This window comes from Merops nubicus, unplaced genomic scaffold, assembly GCF_000691845.1.
Source record: "Merops nubicus isolate BGI_N331 unplaced genomic scaffold, ASM69184v1 scaffold34547, whole genome shotgun sequence".
In the NCBI taxonomy this organism is placed as follows: domain Eukaryota; kingdom Metazoa; phylum Chordata; class Aves; order Coraciiformes; family Meropidae; genus Merops; species Merops nubicus.
The window spans coordinates 14,941-36,640 of record NW_008621531.1 but is presented as its reverse complement, the minus strand read 5'-3'; the positions used below and the strand labels follow the sequence as shown (position 1 = coordinate 36,640).

The window sequence follows — 21,700 nt, the reverse complement described above, 5'->3', positions numbered from 1 at the left end:
TTGCCCGCCCCCTGCCCCCCTGCTGCCCCCCTCCCTGGCACCCCACGGCGGCCGGGGGGCTGCGCCGGCTCGGTGAGGCTGATGAGCCGCTCCCTGAGAGCGCTGACCTTCACCCGCCTCGGTTGCCCACCGCTTGGCAAACCTCACTGGCGCCGGCGCTGGGAGTCGCGGCGAGTTCTCGTTGCCTGTAGGATGTAACGCGCCCGGCAGCGGCATGCTGCTGGAAAGGGGAAGGGACTCGGACTTCCCCTGAGGAGCTGCCGCCCATGCAGGGTGGGGACAGACCCAACGGTTCTGCCTGGGCTGAGGGTGGCCTAAAAACCTCCCTGTGGTAATGAAAAATCACTTGGGTTAGGTGGTCTTGTTCTCGCATCATCTTGGACATCTCTGGGAGGCTGAGCTCTCTAGGTCCTCTCCTCCATCCCATCTTGTGCAATTGTTCTTCTGGAGAGTGGCTGTTCCCCCTCTGAGTGCTCATCTGCCCCTGTGACACCTGCAGTGCGAACCTGGGGCACTCTGGGATGTAAGGGAACTGCCCCTGGGGGGGCTGGGGTATCTCAGTTCTCCCCACCCTGGCACGGTCATCAAATTAATTGCTTTGCTCGGCAGAGAGCAGATTTGGTATCAGTAGAGGAGCAGCAATCATGCTGCTCCTTTCAGCCCCTCTGCTGAGACGCTGAGATCTGCTGGGTGCCGAGGAGGAGGAGGAGGAAGAAGGGTTATGCACATCTTCCTGGTTTCTGGGGCCTCAGGGTTTTTTTGTGTGTGTGCTTTGCTTCATGTTTTTTTTTCGTTCTCATTTCTGCCCTGTTTGCAGGAAAGTATCTGCTCCTGGGGGATTGAACTCGCCAGCTGGCACAGGGGAGGTTGCAGGCAAGCTGGCGAGAGATTTTGGTTGACACTGTGCTGGATCAGGGTGAGAGCAGCGTGATGTGGTGATGGGGGAGCTCCTGGCACAGCCCACCACTGTGATGCTATGGACTCATCCTGGCTTTGGGGGAGAAGCAAGTGCCCCCCAAGAAGGGGGAGAGGGGGCAGTGAGGAGTCTCAGGACCGAGATGTTTAATCAGGGCTGAGCCTTTCACAGAGAGGCAAGAAGCTAATTATTATTTTTTTTTTTTTAGTTATCCATGGCAGCTCCCTGCAAGGAGCTGGTGAGAAAACCAAGCTGCTATGGAGACCACAGGGCTGGGGAGGCGGTTGGAAGCTATTGAGGGTTGCTGTGGGCTTCTTGGGGCTGGAAACCTGTTTTTTAATTACAGCTGCTGCTTTTTGCAGTCTCTATTCTGCACTGAGAAGCATTAGATGGGGACAGCATTCACTGTTCCAAGTTTAAAAGCCAGGCCTGACCACCGTGTTGGTGCTGAGCCAGAGCCTTGATGCTGGCAGGAGGTCACACAGTTGCCTCTGGGTGCTCTTTCAGGACCTCTGGATAGAGAGAAGAAGTGTCTTGAAAAGGATTTTTTTTCATCTAAAAAATAAAGAAATCAGATGCATATTTTTTCTTCGATTAAAAAAAAAATACAACTTGGTGCCAGCTCTTTCTGAGGCAGGTGGCAAGATGTGGGGATAGGGAAGGACCTTTGCCTCTGTCCGTGGCTGAGCCTCTGACCCATGACTGGATCTTGGACGGGGAAAGCGTCTGGTAGGAACAGCCGTATGTTTCAGGAGAAGCATAATGTTAATGTGTGCAGGTAGGAATGATGTCAGATGTGGGAAAAGAGCAGAAAGAGGGAACCCAGGAGCGGCTGGGTCTGCAAAGGTCTCCTGTGAAAACAGCCAGCTTCCTGGCTCTTCAGTGAGAAGAAACAAGGAGTTTCTTTCCTCATCTATCACTTCCTCAGTCCCTCTCCTCCCACTGTGCTGGGAGGCAGCACTGACTCACAAGGTGGCTGGCTGCCTAAGTCTGGGGGTGGCTTCATGGCTGGGATGCTGGGGGTAACCCCCTAACTGGGGCTGCATCACACTGTGCCATCAGCAGAGGAGGAGAAGGGATGGCTGGTGGCCACAGGGGACAGAGGGCACTGGGCTGCTGCAGGGATGGTTTGGAGGGGCTGGTGATCGCCACTTGTGAGCTCTTTTCTGGGGCCAGCACCCAACTTGGAGGTTGATGCCCACCTGGTGCATTGGCCCATGGCCCAGCAGGTGGCATGACCAGGGTGGCAGCGTGGGTGGAAGACCAAACACCCTAAGATGTCAAAGCCCTTGAAGTTAAGCACCTAAAGTGGCAGGGTAGAGGAATCCCGTGGAAAGCGTTCATCAGGAGGTTGTAAATGCAACGAGATCACTGCCAGGGTCAGTCCCTGGCTTCATGTCTCCCTTGATGCCCAAACCAGTACTCCCAGTGGTGGCTTTACTGGTCAGAGAAGGGGAGCAACGACCAGGAACTTGTGCAGGCAAAGCAGGATGGAGCATGCTGGCTCTGGATGCTGTGTTGCTGTCTGGATCCCTCCGATGCTGCTTGCAGGACGGGTGCTGCCTACTTTGGTTCGAGGGAAGGGCCAAATAATTCTGATCTGAGGTGTCCAAGTGGAGAAAAGGTGGGTCCTGAGCATGTACATGGAAAATCCTGCAGGATCTGCAATACAGACCCAGAGTGTGTGAAATCCTGCAGGATACGACCAAGCCTCACAGAAAACTGGAAGAAAAGCTTTGCTTGTGTCCTCCCTTGCTCAGTTATTTCACCCCCCTGAATCTTTCTGTTTTCTTCTGACATCTGCAGCTTTTTCCCAGAGAATACATTCCCTGCAAGGACATTTTTTTTCCATGGTGGGAAATAAAATCCTCTTAGCACTTAAACTGGTCAGCCACGGCTGTCAGCAGAAAAGCTCTCTGCAGCAAGCGGGTTGAGCCAGTGCTGCGTGCTAGAGTTACACGGGGATAGACTGAAAAGGAGGAATTTTAGCAGCAGCAACATCTATTTTGTGCCTGTTGCAGTTGTGCCTTTTACTGGATGCCCTGGTGAGAGCTGGGCAGAGCTCCTTGTTCAGGGCAAGTGTGGGTGGTGCAGGTGTAACCATGTTCTATCCATCAGCATCTCGACTGCTATTGAGCCAAGCATCCCTGGAGCTCAGACAAGTTTTGCCTGGGTTTGTGGCTAGATTTTTGGCTGAGTTTCCCTGTTGCATCCCAGGCACGCTGTACCCAGGACAGTGAAAGGGAAGCAGCCACTTGGAGTTGCATCAACTCGAAGATTATGTCCAGGGAATGAAAGATTGATGGCCAGAGGCTCGGGTTTCCCGCCGGGAGGACAAGGTGACTCGATGTATTGAGAGAGGCATCTGTTTCAGCGACCATGTATTATTGATCTGGGAGCTGGGCACTGTCATAGGGATGGGGGGGAACTGGGAAGGGTCGAATAAGCCGAAAATCTGTGGCTCCTCAACAAGTGGGTGAGAGGATGGAGGTGGGGAAGGTGCAGGGGGGAGGCAGCGTGGCTTCCCCAAGGGGGTGCTTCCCCGAGGCTTGTGCTGGCAGCCCGGCTGGCACCCCGGCATCCCCAGGAAGAGCCCAACCCGTTGCTGTGGCTACAGCTCCTCGCTGCGTGGTGCCTCGGCCCCCTCCGGCGTTGGTGCCACCCGGATCTGCTGGGATGAGCTAACTGGGGCTGGGAATGTTGAAAGAAGGCCTGGCTGTGGGAATGGCTTTCGAGGGGGGGTGGTACCCACAAGCACCAGCTCGTGGTGTTTCCGGGCAAGTGTCAATGCTTCAGGCCCAGCACTGAAACCTCCTGGGGACCTGTCCTGTGTCCCGGGGCAGGGCAGCTGCCGGCTCTGGCTGCAGATAGCATGTCTGGTCAGGAGGTGCGAGGATCTGGTCTCCAAGACGTGGGGTCTTCAGGGCTTGGTCTGCGCCTGCTCAGTGGTGCTGAGAGGGCTGTGCCTTCCCACCATGGCCTCTTCTTCTCTGGCAGCTTGCCTGCCTGGTCAAGGCCACCTTCAGCTGGACAAATTGTCCCCTCGTTACCACGCTGCGCGTTGCCCAGCCTGGGTGCCCTGATGCCGCTGGCCGCCTCTGCCCGACCTTCCATCCCAAGTGGGTGGGAGGTGCTACTGGGCAGGGGGGTTTTGTGGCGCAAGGGGTCCTGGGACAGTGTTAGCAAGCTGCTAATGCAGGTGTCTCATGTGTAGGGGACGGCTCATCTGCTGCCTACAAACAGGAGGGAGAGGGAGCTGCTGCACGACTTGGTGGCTGGAGCTGATTTTTGGGCTGTCATGGGAGGGTGGATGAGGAGGCATGAGTGCTCGTGCCTGCCATGTCTGCCAGGAGGGTTGTTGGCAGGACTGCCTTGTAGAAACGCCAGACGTCTCCTCAATGTGTCACCAAGCTCACCCTGCTTCAAAGCAGCAGCAGCCTGGGAAAGTTTTTGGAGGCTTTTTGATGCAGAGTGGAAGCATTTGTGTCCTTCCCAGGGTTTGGTCACCCTCATCACGAGGTTTCCTGGATGCCAAGGTGGGACCTGACGTCTGTAGCGGAAAAACTAGTACAAAGTGTTCATATTTTCTTCTCTCCTCTGGGCTGACTAGCCCCAGCTCCTTCAATAGCTCCTGCGTGCTTCCCCTCCTGCCATGGGTGCTGACTGTCCTGTGCCTTGCTCCTTGCACGGTGCTGAGCCTGGACGTGCAGTTTGTCCTGTGCCTGCAGCCTTGTCAGCACCAAATAACATGGTCATGCTCTTGTTTCTGCTTTCACAAATTACTTTGCCTGCAACAATGTGGAGTAATTAACCTGGACTTGGCTTGCAACCCACCTCTCTTCTCTGGAGCTGTTGGACCCTGCCTGGCGTCAATGTAGCTGGTCCTTCTCCTAGTTGTGGTTCTTTGTTTCCTATTGAGTTTCATGCTGTTTCTTTTTTTCCCAGCCCATTTCTCCAGTCTCCTGAGAGAACAGTGTGTTTATCTCCAGTGTGCGCTTGCATCTCCTCTAGCTTCTCGCCTCACAGCTGCAGGAAGCACTACTGCAGTTGCCAGAAGTGTCCATGGAAATACAGACTAAAGCTGGACCCACCACAGGTCCTCAGGAGACCTTGCTTGATCCAACCTCTGATACCTCCCAGTGTGAGTTCTCCATGCAGCTTTGCACCCACGCCATAGAGGTTCAACACCATCGTGTTTCCCAAGCTGGATTCTGATGCTTGGAGACACTTGGAAAGCCAGGCTGAGATCCCTGAAGCCCACAGGTCTGGGGCTCTGCTGAAGGAAGCTAGGCATGCATCGCTGCAGCATGGCTCGTGCAGCTTGGTCTCAGTAGGTCCCTGCTGGATGTAGCTCAGGTTGCATTTGTTTCTAAATTATTTGTTCCAGAATTTTCCCACAACCCACGTCCAGAGGGTGAGTTGGATGTGCAGTCCCCCCTGCAAGTCCTTTGCCCTGTCACTGATCCCTTTCGCTGATTTTTGTGATTTCCCCACACATAGGTTTCTTCAGCCCTAGAGCTGGGTCCTGGAGACTTTCCAGGAGAGTGATGCCTCGGGGCAGAAGTAGTGCTTGTCTCCATCTTCAGGCTAAGGTCTCCTCCCTGCCTTTCTTCCAGGGCTGGCTGTGGACTTTTATATTAATATTTCAGGCACGCGAGCTATCTTGTCAAGTCTGCTGTGCCAATTAAGTCGTAATCGTGCTGTAAGGGAGCAGTTGCTGAGCTCGTGCTGAAAACCTTCACTAGCTCCCTCCCCTCCCTCCTCACTGGCTCTTGGCTCTGCATTGCAAGAGACAGAAGGGGACATCGAAAACACCCTGGTGATCTTTCTAAATTACTGTTATTTAAATGAAAATTGGGGGTTTATTATTATTTTTTACAATTTCAGTAGAACTGAAGCTCACAATCCCGCTCTGACTTTTTTGAAAGCTCCGACACTGTCTCCTATGGGAAGCACCCTCCTCCCTGGCAGACCTCATGGTGTTTCCCATCATGTGCTCAGCTTCTCCAGCAGCATCTGTGCTCTTCCCCATCCCCTTAATACCTACACACCTCCCAGTTCTTGGCCATCACTTGTCAATCACTCAACTGTCAATCATCCCAGCCATTAATGCAATACTTCTGGGTACTCCTAGCATTTTCAGGTGGACCAGGGGCTTGCATTCGCCCAGACTTCTGGTTTTCCAGACCCCTGTATGCCCCTGGGCTCTGGGAAGGATGAGGTAAGGCTGGAGAGATTTGCAAGGTGGTTACTGCTGCAGAGCTTTCCTCTTTCTCCCCTGTATCTGATGCTGTAGAAACATCCAAGTCTGATGTTGTTCTCTCTGATTTTGGCAGGGTGATAGGAATTGGTGAAGCTTAATGCTTCTTAGGAGCTCCTGTCTCCTGCACAAGGTTTCCTGGGTGTCTCTGCTCCTCTTCCGCCTTGTGTTTGCAACAACCACAGATGCTGCCGGAAGGAAACAGCCGCTGTCAGCAGGGGAAAGAGCTAAAAATATCCACGCGTCTTGGGGTGGGAATGGCAGGAGCACACTGAGCTCCCAGTTGCTGCTGAGACAGGGTTAAGGTCCGCGCTGGGAGAGCCACATGCCTTGATGCTGATGGAAAGAGAAGCATGGTTTGCTCATGGGGGTTTATGCCAGCAAACTCTCTCTGTGTCCCCTAAAACACCGCTGGGGACTGATGTGCTGTCGCTGGGGTGTCCGTGTGCCCGTTCCTGCGGGCTCCTGCCGAGGTGGCATCTCGGGGTCTGCGTGGGAGCGCCGCTGCTTGCCGGGCACCAGCCTGGGAGCTCTTCCTCAGTTGTGCCTCTTCCCTCTGTGGGAGGGGGAGCCATCGGACATCTGACCACGGCAGGCTTTGAGCTGGTGGGGCAGGTGCATCCCTTGGAGGGGAGACAGGCAGGAGTTCGCATGGGGCTCCCCAGGACATGTTCCTGGTGGACCCTGTCCACCTCTCTGCCTGCAGGCTCGTCAGTGTTTGTGTGTGGAGACAAATCCATGCCCGCTCCTCCTGTGGGGCTGGGGGTGCCCTCTCCCAGCCTGGGGTCTGCCTCAAGGGACCAGAGGACGCTGGCGTGTGACAGTTGGAGCCACCCGCGTTCCTCGGGCGGCTGATGGGTAACGTCCCCCCTGGTGATGCTGGGGGCTGTGCTGGGTTGGTACCCGCTGCTGGTGGGGCTGAAGCAGGGTGGGTACAGGGGATGGGGGTGGCAGGGGATGGCTTGTGCAGCCCCCGCTCCTCTCTGGCTGACTGGGGGATGGCTTTCTTTCTGGAGGACCTTGGCTGCAGGTGCTCTCAGGCCTGGGGAGCAAAGCAGGGCTCCTTCCTGCTGTGGTCACGCCCAGGGATGTGGCATGGCGCCGGGAGCAGGGCACATGCTGGCCTGGGCTAAAGGGTGTCTGCCAGGGCTGTGATCTTTGCAGCACTGTTTTGTCGTGTGTTTCAGAGGAGCACAGAGCTGCCTGCGGCTTTTGGCTGTGTGGCTGCATCCAGGAAGGGGCTCAGGCACGTCCTCAAAGGGGCTTTCAGGGGGAACCAGGCTGGGAGGTGCTCTGTGTTGAGGGGGTCAGACCCTCCAAACCACATCTCTTGGGCATTGCCTTCCACACAGCATGCCCTGGATGGGACAGGGAGCTCTGCGCTGGTGGTGTCTTCAGGGTGGGTGCAGGAAGCCTCCAATACTGGTTGTGGGCTGCCCTGCCAACTTCTGTTGCCCATTGCTGCCACCTGGTAGGGTGCTGCAGCCCGGTTGCTGGTTCCTAGCGCTCAGGAAGTGGGGATGAGGAGGAAGATGACTCCCCAGAATGCTTCCCAAAAGCCTTCTGTAACCAAAGACCCACCAGCTGTGGAGCAAAACCCCAGGGCCATTGCATTTCCCTTCTCCAGAGGCTGAGCTTCAAACCGGTGCCTCCAGTTCGGAGTCACGCTGGTCCCAGCCACCTCAGGAGCAGCATCCCTGCTGGGCGTCACGAGCCCAGGACGTCACAGCCTGTTGGGATGTCTTCTGGCCTCCCTCTGGTTGCAAACCGTGCTGTTCTGTAAAGCGAATAAACTTGTCACTTGAGCTCTCCCTGCCTGCACTGGCCAAGCCATCGTCTAAATTTGGGTGATTATGTTCACCCAGGCCAAGTATCAAGTTCTCTGGATCACATGCACTCCCAGCTGCTATTTAACTCGGACACCTCAGGGAGACACAGCACTTTGCTCCCAACTGTTTGGGTTTTTTATTATTATTTTTATTACCATTTTTCTGGCACCAGATTTTTATTTTTTTAGAAAAAATTTTCAGTGTCTATCCTGCCAAGTTGGTCCCTTCCCTGGCTGGTCGCCCAGCAGCCCAGTGCCTGCTTTGACTCCTAAATCTGATCACGATGTTTCTGGTTCTTTCAGCCACCACGGAATTAAGGGACTTTTTTGCCAAAGCCCGAAACGGTTCGGTTCGGCTCATCAAGGTTGTCATTGAGGATGGTAAGTCCCATTTTTTAAGTGCTTTGATTGACACCACGTTGGTTCTGTTTTGTCTGTCCTCCTTTCCTCTTTGCTGCTATGGTACCAGCTCACGTTTTTGGGAACCTCGAGGAACGTGCTGCTGGGGCTCCCTGGTATGTGGCAGCCTGGACCTGAAATACAGGCCCAAAATTTGGGTGTGCTGGTGAACAGCTATTGGAGCCCTGGGGCAGCTCTGGGGGGGAGCAGTGACCTCACCACTGGAGTGACACTGTTGTCCAGGATTGGCGCCAGGCTCTGGGGGGCTTTTGTGTTGAATGATGTTGTGGGAGCCCTGCGAGAAGCTGCTGCAGGTCCTGTGGGACCTTGGCTGGGGGTGATGCACATCACCCTCTTCCTTGAAGGTGGCATCTCAGGGCAGGGTGGGCAGGGGGGCGCCCCTCAGTGCGGGGCTCAACATGGGGGCCCGATTACATCCCGTGAGGGATGCTGGGCTCTGAACCCCATCACAGCCCCTGCTCCTGTGCATGGGACTGCCCCTGGCCCAGTTTTCAGGCTGTCACCAACCTGCTTGTGTTTGTCCCATGGAAAGGTGCCTTTGGGTGGCCCCTACATCCGTCAAACCAGCCAGCAGAGCAAAGCACTGATTGAACATCCCAGTGGGGAGCCTCCCTGGTGTAGGTTTTCAGTCACCTCGGCCTCAGACAATTGCATCAGAATGACTTGCTTCTCGCAGCAGCAGGGAGCTTAGTGTCCTGCCAAGCTGCTGTCACCACCTCCCGCGGGTGGGCCACCAGGACCACGCTGCAAGCGCCAAGATGGACATGGCCATAAGGAGCCGATGCCAGGCTTCAGAGGGGCCTCAAAGCCCCATCTGGAAAAGTGGCATGACTTGAAATGCAGGGGACACACCAGGAGGGCCACTGGGAGGTTTATTGGTGTTGGCTTCATCCTCGGCAAGGTCCGTGTGTGTTGCGAAGGGGCACCTGCGTTGTTTCTGCAGAGCATCTTGGCTACAGTTTTGCTCTCTTGGCTCCTTTTGCTTCTAAGAAGTAGGAATTACATTTGCATTGGGATAAATCCTGGACGCCCCTAAACCTGGACTTAGGGTGCCAGGGCTTGTGCCACTGGCTTTGGGTTGTGGCTGGTGATGCCACCAAGGGAAACCTTTTACAATTAATGTCAACCACATCCCACATCTCTGCTTGGGCCAAACGGGACCTATTTACCTGTCTGATGTGTCATCCTTAGCAGCTGCTTCATGGACTAGCCTCACTTGACAGCCCTTTGTGCTTCACGTTCCAGCTCTCCCACGCTGTCAGCTCCTTGCCCCTGGCCTGGTCCAGCCACGGGCAGCTCTGGAGGAGCTCAGGTGTCTGCAAAAGCCTCTTGAGATGTGGCAGAGCCTGAGGCTCTTGTGGGGAGGCAGGTGGAAGGAGGAGAGCTGGAATCATCTCTGTGGTGAAGGGCTTGGTCTGCTGGGGACAAGGTGGTGGTGGTCCCACCAGCCTGGTTCAGGGACCTGCCATCTGCTTGCCTGTGTGACCTGGGGCAGGTGCTTGGGCTCTACTGGCCACCACTCTTTTGTAACACAAGGGAGACCAGCCTGCTGCTACCCACCAGAGAAGAACCTTTGGGCAGTAATGAGTGGCCAGGCAGATGTCACAGCTGGACAGGTGGACTTGGGCATGCTGGAAGGGATGTGTCCTGAGCCTGCTGGGGAGGCTGTGCCAGCTGCCCTGCCTGCACAGGGGACATGGAAAAGGAGCCTCAAGCTCTGCTTGATGGTTTGCAGAGGACTTTTGCCCTCAGGGCATTTGTCTTGGGGCATTTCTGATCAAGCAATGGTGGGTGGAAGAAGAAGACAGTGCAAGGAGCCTTACAGCAGATGTCCTGTGTCCAGTCATCCCTAAACCAGCAGCTGTGGCTGAGCAACCCTTTGGGAGCTCTTTGAGCTGAAGTTGCCTTAGGGGATGCCCAGAAGCAGCCAAGGTCATGTGGAGAAGGTGTGTGGCGGGGAAGCAGTTTGTGCACCACGGCTCAGCAATGCTTTCCTGCCATGAGAACTGCTGGTGGTCCAACACAGCTTTAGGTGATGCTCTGCTCCTTGCAGTCATCAGGACGAGGTTGGCTTTGTGGTCCACCCCGACGGGTGCATTCCATTGCCTGCAGGTGATGTTGTGCACCGAGCTTTGCAGGCTCCCGGTGCCTGCCAGAGCTGCAGGCAGGGCTGCCTGCCCTGGGCATCATGGAGCAAGGCAGCCCTGCCTGCAGCTGAGTGCTGGGGGCACCTCGAGGGCCAGGAACTCTCCCAGCCACCCTTCTTCCAGCAGCAGCACCCTGCAGGAATGGACCCTGAAATAGCCACCTCTGACACCGATGTTTTGCCAAGGGGCGGCTGCTCCAAGTGTCCGTTTTCCTGATGCTTCCCAGGGAGGAAAGTTTGGCCCTGGGTGGGTTGAGCTGAACTGTGAAGAGCCGGATGGATGGCAGGGGAATAAGCGGCTCCTCCAGCCCAGGGCAAAGCTGCTGGCTCAGGGCGGCGTGGCGCGGAGCTGGCTCGGGCACAGCCTGGGCTGATTCCACACCGCTTGCCCCGAGGTTTTGGGGTGTTGGGCAGACAGAGGCACCTGTGAGCTGCCAGTGGGTTTGGCCAGGCTCAATTCCTCACAGCCTCTTCGGGATCACAGGTCTTCTGCACAAATCCATTTGCAGGTCTTTATTTTAGGGGTAAGTTGAGGGTTTTGTGCTTCTCTTTCTCCAGACAGGTGATTCTGCTGAAGATGAAGCATTTTTCAGCACCCTTTTTCTCTGCTGTCCTTGTTACCCTACCAGCAGCACGTGCCCCTCGTGCACCAATAATTATGGGTGGAGCGTGCGATGGCAGATGCCGTGGTGGCCAGGGAAGGACTATGCTGCTGTCCATGGGGAATGCCTCGTGTGGATCGAAAACGAGGAGTGACAGTTACTCATCCCAAACACTCAACTATTTTCCTTAAGAGCTTTCCTGCCATGAGATTCAGAGCTGCTGATCTGGATGGGAAGGAGAGGATTGGAAAAACAACCAAAGCCAAGGGGCTTTCTGGCTCCTGACGGGCAGCAGGGCTATGGGCAGAGGTCCAGGCAGGGTGTATGCTAGGTTGAGCATCCCTTGGAGTGCCATCTGTCCGAGGCCCCAGCTCATTTGCTGGATTTTCCTACATCTTGTCCTGAGTCCTGACATATTCCCATAGACGTTTCTGCATCTAAAATGGAATAAATTACAGGCTATTTTCCAGCAACCTAGACTGATTGTCTCCAGTGACATTGCTTTTCCAGCCAGCCATCCCCAAGCTTGGTTTGACCCTTGCAGGGTGGGGCTTCCTGTTCATAGGATGCCTGCACCAGCATTTAAATCCCAGGCGAGTGCCGCCCTGCTCACAAGGCTCCTAGCCTTGCGGCCACTGGCATAGCAGCTGAAAAAAACTCCCTCTAGACATCTGAGAGGCAACCATGTGCACGAAACATGTAGAACACTTCCAGAGGCTGGAGCACTCCTGACAGCATGATCCCCCCTGAGGCTGGGGTCTCTGGAACATCTCTGGTCCCTATGGGCATGGGCTTTGGGTATCAGCTCTGAATTTGACTCCCAAGTTTACAACGAAACTGATGAGGACAGCTTGGGCTCATCATCATGACTTTTGCTATGGGACTTTTATTTTCCTCTGCAGTCCAAATCCACATGATTCCTCATGTCCCTGGTGAGGTCTTCTAGTGCCCCTAGAGCTTGTCCAGCTGGGATGGAGGTTTCCTGTGAGCAAAGAGGGATGGCTGGAGACTACACAGCCGGAGGGAGTACAGTGGAAGGAGGCTATGGGTAGTCACCAGAAAGTAGACCATGGGAGAGGAGATGGTTGGAAGGGAGGCAGCTCTGACAGCGTCCCCCAGCGGGGTCCCCAGTAGGAGTGTGAATTCCTCCACGCTATTGAGGACCTCAGTGAGTTTTCCTGTAGGATGGCATCATTGGCAGCACTGGAGCTGCAGCGAGCCCTTAGACAAGCTGCCTCACAGTCCTGCAAGGTGAGCTAAGCCTTGCCTTCAGCTAATACCACCTTTCCTGTCTTCTCCTTCCAGAACAGCTCGTGCTGGGGGCCCACAAGGAGCTATCCCGGCGCTGGGATGCTGACTACGATGCCTTCGTGCTGCCCTTGCTGGACGAGCAGCAGCCGTGCTACGTGCTGTACCGCCTGGACAGCCAGAATGCCCAGGGCCACGAGTGGCTCTTCATCTCCTGGTCCCCCGACAGCTCCCCGGTGAGCACCCCAGTGAGGGCAGGGCCGTGCGCTGCGAGGTGGGGGGTGGAGGAGATGCTGCCCAAGCTGACTTTGCTTGGGGCTGAGGAGGAGCGTTCACGGCCTCCGTCGCCGTGCCCGGGTTAAGAAGTCGGGGCTGCCATGACGATAGGTGAATTTTCTCCAGAGGCAGTGAGCTGCACTAGAACGGTGTCTCTGTCCTCCTCACAGCGCTGCCTGAGGAGGTGGAGGGTCTGGGATGTAGAGAGAGGAGTAGCACAGACCATGGGGCTGGGATGGAGACGTCCCGCTGCGGCTCCTGCCAGAGGCATCACTGGGAAGAGCCGGTGCCGGCACCGAGTCCGGCCTGGTACTGCTCTGCGCAGGGGCTGACAAGAGCTGCTGGTCACCCCCGGCTGGGCCTGGCTCCAAAATCACCCTTACCAAGGGCTGGGCAGGCTGGTTCCCTTGGAGAAGTGACAGCTACAGGGCTGGCTTGTGGGGCTGGAGATGGTGTCTGAGACCCAGCTGGATGGGAGGCCAGTGTAGAGCGAGCACTTGGAAAATGCTGTCTTGTTGAGTGCATCTCCACCATGGGCTCCACCTGCTTTTAGCAGGACTGAGATTTACTGCAGCGTTGGCATATACCCTTGTCACATATAGAAATATCTATATCTCTTACATATCTCATATAATCTACATGCTATATAGATTTACTTCCATGTTAATAGGTGTGCTTGGTATAAAAATATAGCTAACAAATGTGTTTTGGTTATTATGTAACACACATATATGAAAAATACCCTCTGCAGTTTGCTGAGATGTAAATAACAAAATACACCCATGTATACACACAGATGTATGCATAAACATACAGCTATAATAAGATAATATAATAAATATGCATACGCCCGTATAAAATGGTATATTATGTGTGTGAAGTACATCTACACACATCTACACCATAATATTAATTTTATATAACTTGATAAGTGTGTATCCACATGCATGTAGAGGTAGAGGTACATGCGTGTGTATATCTAAATAATAGATGTTTGATATGTGTATATCTCTCAAAGTTTAGCTGGGGACAGGAGAAGCAGAGCACAGAATAGACCTGTGCCGTGGTGAGCAGCCCTGGGAGCATCCCTGAAGGGTTTCCCTGGCTGCTCCCTGACCGGAGACGCTGTGGCTGGGAATCGGCCCGGAGAGAAACGAGGTGCTTGCTCCCCGGGGAGGGCTGAGGTTTGCGGAGCTGGTGGTGGGCTGGTGGCCACGAGCACCGGGCACTTTCTGTGTGGAGGTGCTGCTCCATGGTGCCGCCGGGCCGGGTCCCCTCTCTGACCACGCGTGCCACCTCCCTCTCCGCGCAGGTCCGGCTGAAGATGCTCTACGCCGCAACCAGAGCGACGGTCAAGAAGGAGTTTGGCGGGGGGCACATCAAGGACGAGATGTTTGGAACGGTGAAGGTAACGCTGGTGGTTCCTGGGCAGCCTTTGGGCCTCAACCCTGAGCTTTGGGAGCCTACTCTGGGCTTGGTGCCGCAGCCAGGTCGGATGTGGGGCGCTGGTGTTTTTGGGGGACAGCGTGGAGGCTTGTTCCCCACGTGCCCCTACGCTCCCCAGTGGCCACTGCCACCTTCTGCTGCCTGCATGGCTGTGATCAGTGATGGAGGACATGGAAGAGGTGGGAGGACAGCTCAGGAGACATCCAGGGCTTTACTCTGAGCAGGAGAAGCACCACCAGGGGGTGGCAGTGTCACTCCAGCAGCCAGAGCTTCTGTCACACTGAGGTCATCTAACTGCTCTTCTCAGGCCACACTTGGCCAGAGGTTTCTCCTTCTCTTCCATGGGTGTTTCACAGAGGGAGCTGCACAGCCAGGACCTCCCAAGCATCAGCCCCGTCCTGGGGCTTCTGGTGCTGATGGGAGCCCAGGAACATCCCCAGAGCTGTACTTCCACTCCAGTGCCCCCCTCTGCTGCTCCCAGGCCACAGTCTCTTCCTTTCTCTCTCACTGCCCTGCTCATGAACTCTGTTAGTGGGCTGGAGGAACCACATTGCCACAGCGGTGGGGGCCTGGGAAGGGGCAGAGTGGTCGCAATGGGCACAGGTGGTCACAGGCACTGTTTAAAATGGAGCGTGGGATTTGCAGAAAGGCATCTGAGAGCATTGCTCGGGCTGATCCTCTGGGTAATGAGAGAGCCCGAGACCTGCTGGGACTCAGATACAGCTTCAAGGCTGGGGTCCACCCAGCCCTGCAGCAACAACCGCCCCTGACGCTTCCCCTGTCCCTCTCCCTGCAGGAGGATGTGTCCCTGAGTGGTTACCAAAAGCACGTGTCCTCCTGTTCTGCCCCAGCCCCACTGACTGCAGCCGAGCAGGAGCTCCAGCAGATCCGCATCAACGAGGTGGGTGTCAGCCAGCCTGAGGTGGGTGTCTGGGCACACAGGGATGTAGGATGCAGGGATGCGTTTGCTGCCAGAGGTGTGGGAGTGAGCATCCGAGCATCCAGATAACAGGGATGGCTCATTTTTTACTTCTTGTACCTCTGTGGTTTAACCTGTTCCTGCTTCTGCCAAAATGGACTGAGCATCCTCATGGTCTAATTGGTGATGTAAAGAGGAGTTTATGGACTTTAAAGAAATTATTATTATTATTATTGCTAGGCCAGGAGCTCAGAGCTCCATTTCTCTTGCTGTGAGAGGCAGTCAGAAGGTGGTGTAGGGCTCAAAACAGGCAGCAGTCTCTAACCTCTAGGTGCCCGGGCAAAAGCCAGGGCTAAGCCTGAATTTGTGGGGAAGGCAGGAAGAATTCAGGCTTATCTTTGGGCTGCAGCAGTCTCCTTTCCCATACTCTCCCTTTGGGGCTATAAATGTGAGGATGCTGTCCCAAACGATACAGATCTTAGCCTAAATTTAGGGGCTAATATGCTGGAAAAAGATGTGTAAGTGGCATGGGGTAGGGTTGGGGACAGGCAAGGCTGTAACACCATCACCTCCTCAGCAGCATCTCACAGTACTTGTGCCAGCCTCTGTGGTGCTGCAAAATCCTGAGGCAGGGGAAGAGACTGCCTGAGAAACCCACCTTGGAAGCAGGATTTTGTTGGAGTGGGAAGATTTCATTTGGATGCCGTGGAAAACATTCCTCTCTAGAGGAGCATCCTTCTCTTCTACCTGTGCTGGGGCTCATGAGTGGATCTGGACATGCCTGGGAGATGTGAAGCCAATCAGCCTGATCGTGTTAGTTAATGGCAAAGATGAGGCAGAAGGTTTCCACCCACCAAAGCAGGTCTGGGGGTGGTGGAGCTGAGGGACGTTTGGGAGATGCCACCGAGGGATGGTCTCCACCACGTGGGTCTCAGTATGGTTATCCCAGCTCCCAGCCTGGAGGGGCTGGGCAGAATTTGTGCAGGAAGATCCAGGCTCATGCCTGGAGAAGACAAAGATGGATGATGCTTGTGGCTCTACGGCTTGTTTGGCACCTCTGTGTGTCTGTGCCATCGCATGACTGGTCAGTGCTGCAGGATTAAGTAGTTTGGGGAGTTTTTTGGGCTGTGTCTTGGAGGGTCAAGTGCCCAGGTAAGTTATGCTCATGGTGTTTTTTTCCCCCTGTTGCGAGGTGCAGCTCCTGGGTGAAGGTGCTGCTGCCATTTGTTTGGGCTTATTTTAAAGATATGTTGTCTCCTTTGTCAGCCTGGGCTACAGGGAGTGGTCACTGGCATTTAGGAAGAGAGGAGAAGGGCTGTATTTTTGCCTGTGGATTTAAAGGTAGGAAGTGGCTGAGCACTGGGTGTGCTGACAGGTCTCTGTGTTGGTGCAAGGGCTGCACCTACATGGAGCAGGAGGTGGTGGGAGCTTTGGCTCGGTTGCTTGGTGCCACATTCGCCTCCCTGAAACTCACAACTCTGAGTAAACACAGCTTCGAGCGAGTTTCTGGGGCTGCACAAAGCAGAATTTGATTGAGAGGAGCTGTTTGGGAGCAGCTCTCAACCTGTAGCACCCTGCTCAGTGCAGGGATGCCTCCAGCCTAGCACTTTACCTACAGGCATACACGGTCCTTGCACGGGTGTGCACATTGTGCGCAGGCTGCAGGGTCCTTGCCCATGTGTGCACATTGCAGTTACACATGGAGGAGTAGATCCAGGAGTAGATCCAGGGAGCGAGCAGCCGGGACTGGCAATGACCTTGCATGGGAAGCAGCTCCTGGGCAAGCCCTGACCTCGGTACTTCAGCTTATCTGCCCACACCCCTGCTAGTGGCTCAGGACCCTGCACAGTCCATTTCCACAATCCATTAGGATTTTGGAAGTGTCACAAGGGACATTGCTTCTTTAAAAGCCACCAGCTCACGAGTGCTTTGCTGTGCCCCTCGCTGGGGGCACAAGTCTCCTCCAGTGCTGTTGATGCTCAACCCTCCGAGATGCCGACCAGGCTTGCCGTCTTCACCCCAAAGGTGACTGCATTTCTGAGCTGGCAGGAGCTCCCGGGGCCCTCCCCAACCACGAGACAAGTGCGGAGAAGGGGTGGGGTGGGAAGGGCAGCAGCAATGCAGGAGCAGCAAAGTGATGGCTGCGTGGCAGTAGCTTCAGGGCCAGCAGAGTGGCCTTTCACACTGAGACAGGAAGGACTCGGGTTTACACATCTCATGCGAGGCTGCCCAGCCTTTGGTAAGGCAGGTTTTAGGCTGCATGAGCCAAGCTTCCTCTGTGGTTTGAGAATTGTGTGGATAGAGGCAATGTCATGAGCTACCCTCCTTGGTAGCTGGGTCGGAGCTAGCAAAACTTTGCTAATTACCTTATATATGTGTAATTTTTTTTTTTAATAGCTGGAGAATGCATAACTAGCTTTACTGAGCTGGAAGTTGTCAGCAGGCTGTGGGCTAAGAAATGTCTTTGGATTTGGCATGGAGCTACCCACGGGTGGGAAGCCTTTCTAGAAGCATCACAGGCTCAGAAACACGGAGCGGAGCCAGGCGTGTCACGTCGCTGCGGGGGGGAGGAAGGCAGCTTTGGAGCTGAGGGATGAGGCAGAAGAGTTAAGGGGAGCTGAAGGTGGCTGTGCCTTTGCAGCGTGCAAGGAGGTGTCATTGGTAGCTGTCCCACAGGGTCTGTGGGTGGGTAGAGCAGAGACTTCACCAGAACCACCTCCATGAAGGTTTCACCATAAGACAGAGAAATCCTCATTAGCCAAGGTCAGCAACATGCCAGCAATAAGGAAAGAGGAGGAAAATCCTAACCTAAAGAAAAGGAGATAAGCCCCCAGCTAAGCTTCCTGCCGGCAAGGCTGGGGCTAGGGGGATGGCATGTGGCAAGTGTTTTGCCAATGACCAGGCCCAACAAAAATGACAGCACCAGCAGAAAGAGAATCCAATATGCAGACTGTGTTGTACACAAAAAGGACATTCCATGAATGATCGCTGGGGGTACAAACAGATCAATCAGCTGACACATGGTCGACGCCACCCCCAACGATCCCACAAAAGATGTGACTCTGCCCACAACAGGTGATACAAACAGAGATCCGAGGTTGCCCACAGTTGGCATGGGAAACAGCCAGACCAGCCAGTTAAATACATAAGAGAAAGGTGCCCACATGGCGACTCTCACCCAATCGACCCATGCTCACAAAGGTCTAAACAGACTGGGACCCACCTCCAGGGAGAGTCAGGAGGGCTGCCCTGAACCAGGAAGCTCTGGGGAGTGCACTCCACAGACAGACACTCCTGACTCCCTGCCAGTGGTCCCAGCTTTTATCCCCAAGCAGACACCTGACCTTTGGCAACTCAGTGCGGGACCCCTGGGGCTCATTTCCCTTCTGGCTCTCCCTGCAGGGCCGGCCGCACCCTGGGGGGAAGCTATAAGGCAAACTCACCACCTCTGTATGAAGGGCTGTGGGAATCACCCATATGTCAACCTTAATTCGGGGCTCGGGGTTCAAACCCCAGCATTTCACCATCCCATGCCCAGTATCTGGGTTGTGTCCCAGGGATTGTTTCAGTGAGCCAGTTCTTACTGTTTTTGAGAAGAGAAGGAGTAGAAAGTACAAAGGTATATGGAAGACTTGACGTTGCTAGGACAACTTTCCACGTCTTGGGGTTTTTGGATTTTAGGGTGCTTTGTGTCACAGTCTGAGGTCTCTCCAGTCCTGCTATAACCTTCCCAGCCTCTCTGCATTTATGGGGTCAAAGATGAGGACCTGGTGATGCTGGCAGCAGTACCATCCTTGTGCCACCCTTCTCCACGGGGCAGGACCACGCGAGCTTGTGTGTGTCCTCTGAATCCCTGCGCACTTCTCCTCAGGCCCTTGCTGCCCAGCACCCCAGGGATGGGGGGCAGCAGAGCTTGGAGGTCAGCTGCATCTCTTGCCTACACGGCACTGGACAGCTCTTGAGCAATTACTTCCCAAGAGCCGTACATTCACTCCCTGTCCATCCTCCAGGATGCTTGGCATGGATAGAGGCTTGGGCATATTTTCCTTCCCCAGACCTTGAGCGTATGCTGTTTGGTGCAGCATAGCCCAAAATCTCTTGCTGTGACAGTTGGAACTCCTCCAGACCCTGGCTTGGAGCTGGAACTCCTCCAGACCCTGGACTGGGACCACTCTGGCTGGGGAGCTGGCAGGAGCTGGGGCAGGCCTGGGTTGTGTGTAGGGCTGCCAGGGCCTGGGGTTCTCCCTCCTGCTCCTCCCCAGCACCGACGTCTCCCGGCTCATTTTTTTGCTGCTCCCTGCCCACACTGCCAGGACCTGGCCTCCAGCAGAGAGCTGGTACACCTCCGTCCTCTGGGCACATCTGTTTGTCGCCCACCCCTCCTCGTTTCACACGAGACCCTGTCCCCACGCGGGGTGCCATTGACGGTGTGTCTCCTCTCCCCACGCTCGCAGGATTCCTGTTCCCAGGACTCGAGCACCGAGATGGTAGGCTGCTCTGCCTGCTTGATGCCCAGTTTTCCTTCTCCTGGCAGTGGTTTTCTGCATGCTCTGCTCTGGGCACCTGGGTCCATCATCTCCCTGGGGTGTGGGTACCCCACAGGGCTGCAGTAATGAAGGGCAGTCTTGTAGGAGATCTGCTTTGGCACTGCCGAGCTGGTTTTGAGATGTGAGCTAAAATTCCTGCCTTTCTCTTGGCATGCTGTGATCTTTCTTCTTTTTCTCTGTCTGGGGGAGGGGAAAAAAAGGGGAAAATAAAAAAGGAAAGACTGAACTGTCTTTATCCAATCTCCCACCCAAGTGGATCCCAAGGAAAGGGACCCACGCTTGTGGCAGAGCGCCCGGGTTGGCGTCGCTGGCCTGTTTCCCTTGGGGGATGTCTGGAGGTGGGAGGGGCTCCTCGGCTGCGGGGGTGACGCCGTCTCCCTGTATTCTGTGGCAGATGGTGGGGGGCTGTTGCTGCTGCCCATCGCTGGTAGAGTACCCTGGCCCCGAGGAGGTACGCTGCGCCTGCCGTGTCCTGTCCCCCTCCCCGGCCCACGGCACCCCCCACCTGGTCACAGACCCCCCGCTGGGGCCCACAGAGGCACCTGGGGCGATGCCATGTTTCCACAGTCTTCCTCTTCTCTCCTTGAAGTGGGGCTCGGTCTCCTGGACTAGGAGGTTTTCTTGGGGTACAGGCAGGAGAACTTTGCCTTGAAGGGATTGGGATCTCACCGCTGGATCTCCGGTTGCCCAGCTCCAGCGTCGGAGGGAATGGTTGTCCACTGTGGTTAAACCCACCGAGGGGGGACCAGTGCAGCTGAATGTTGTGATTTCGGGGCTCCCCCATTGCCCCTTGGTGACGGTCAGAGCTGGTGGGAGATGGACGCGCGGCAGCGTTGGTCACAGCATCCGCGCTGGCGGAGCGCGGTTCGGAGACGGTCTCTGCTGGGGTTGAAGCAGGAGGAACGGGCGGTCCCCTAGTGTGGTGGTACGGTGACTGTCAGGGGTTTAATGCCACAGTCCCTGTGGGACAGCTGCCTGCCAGCTCCTTAGATGTGAGGCCTCTAGCTGCAGCACCAGCAAGTTTTCCTTTCTCTCCCGTCCCTGCCCTTTGCTGGTCTCTGCCCTGACGCTCAGCCTGGTCTCCATCTCCAGGTGAAGACAGAGATCAGCGTGGAGAGCAAGCACCAGACCCTGCAGGGCCTGGCCTTCCCCCTGCAGCTGGATGCTCAGCAAGCCATCCAGGCACTCAAGCAGAAGAAAATCAACTACATCCAGCTGGTAGGTCCCTTGTGTTGCTCCTCCGCTCCTCCCACCTCTTGCTGCTGCTTCTCCATCCCACCCACTCCCCCATCCTCTCTGTCCATCAGAAGCTGGATCTGGAGCGGGAGACCATTGACCTGGTGCACACAAGCCCTACAGAGGTCACCGACCTGCCCAAGAGGATCCCCCAGGACTCGGCTCGCTACCATTTCTTCCTGTACAAGCACTCACACGAGGGAGACTACCTGGAGTCTGTCGGTGGGTGCCTCGGCACCAGGGCTGTTTGCAGCCTGTGCTGGTCCCTGCTCTCCCCAGACCGTTGCTCCTGTGGGGAATGGGCACGGTGTGCCAGGGGACCTTGAGTCGGTTCCCACTTGCCGTCCTCCTACGGGGGGTTCTGGCAAGTCCTTTGGTGCCAGAAGAAGCTGCCCGGTGCAGCGCAGGGCTCTCTGGGTGCTACCGTGGAGGATGGTGCAGCCGTTGTGTTGGAGGTGTACCAGAGCCTGGAGGTATTTGGGGAGGGCTGATGGATGGGATAGCTCACCTTCTGTCTCTGAGTAAATGGGGACTCTCTGGGCTGGAAATGCCACGACCAGGGCGGGATGCTGCTGCCTGGTGCTCCCTGGCCAGAAGCCTGGGCAGCACTGCAAGCGCTGCCCTTTTCTCGCAGTCTTTATCTACTCCATGCCTGGGTACAAATGCAGCATCAAGGAGCGCATGCTCTACTCCAGCTGCAAGAGCCGGTTGCTGGACACCGTGGAGCAGGAGTTTTGCCTGGAGATAGCCAAGAAGGTAAGTGCAAGCCCACCCGGAGGTGATGAGCAGAGACCTGTGCTGATTGTCTGAAGGGCCTGTGCCACAGCCTTGCTCCAGCCCCGACGGTGGGCTCGGG

The 21,700-nt window shown here is 55.6% G+C and overlaps 1 protein-coding gene across 1 annotated transcript in view; it reads left to right on the top strand.

Annotated features, from left to right (window-relative positions):
* Positions 1-8,244: 8,244 nt before the first annotated feature.
* Positions 8,245-21,700, top strand: part of TWF2 (twinfilin actin-binding protein 2) — a 13,791-nt gene continuing 335 nt past the window's right edge. The window contains exons 1-7 of the mRNA XM_008944518.1: positions 8,245-8,385; positions 12,478-12,656; positions 14,009-14,104; positions 14,939-15,043; positions 20,701-20,826; positions 20,916-21,066; positions 21,479-21,600. Of these exons, the coding sequence (XP_008942766.1) occupies positions 8,289-8,385; positions 12,478-12,656; positions 14,009-14,104; positions 14,939-15,043; positions 20,701-20,826; positions 20,916-21,066; positions 21,479-21,600 (876 nt within the window). The 5' untranslated portion in view covers positions 8,245-8,288. The remainder of the gene's footprint in view (positions 8,386-12,477; positions 12,657-14,008; positions 14,105-14,938; positions 15,044-20,700; positions 20,827-20,915; positions 21,067-21,478; positions 21,601-21,700) is intronic.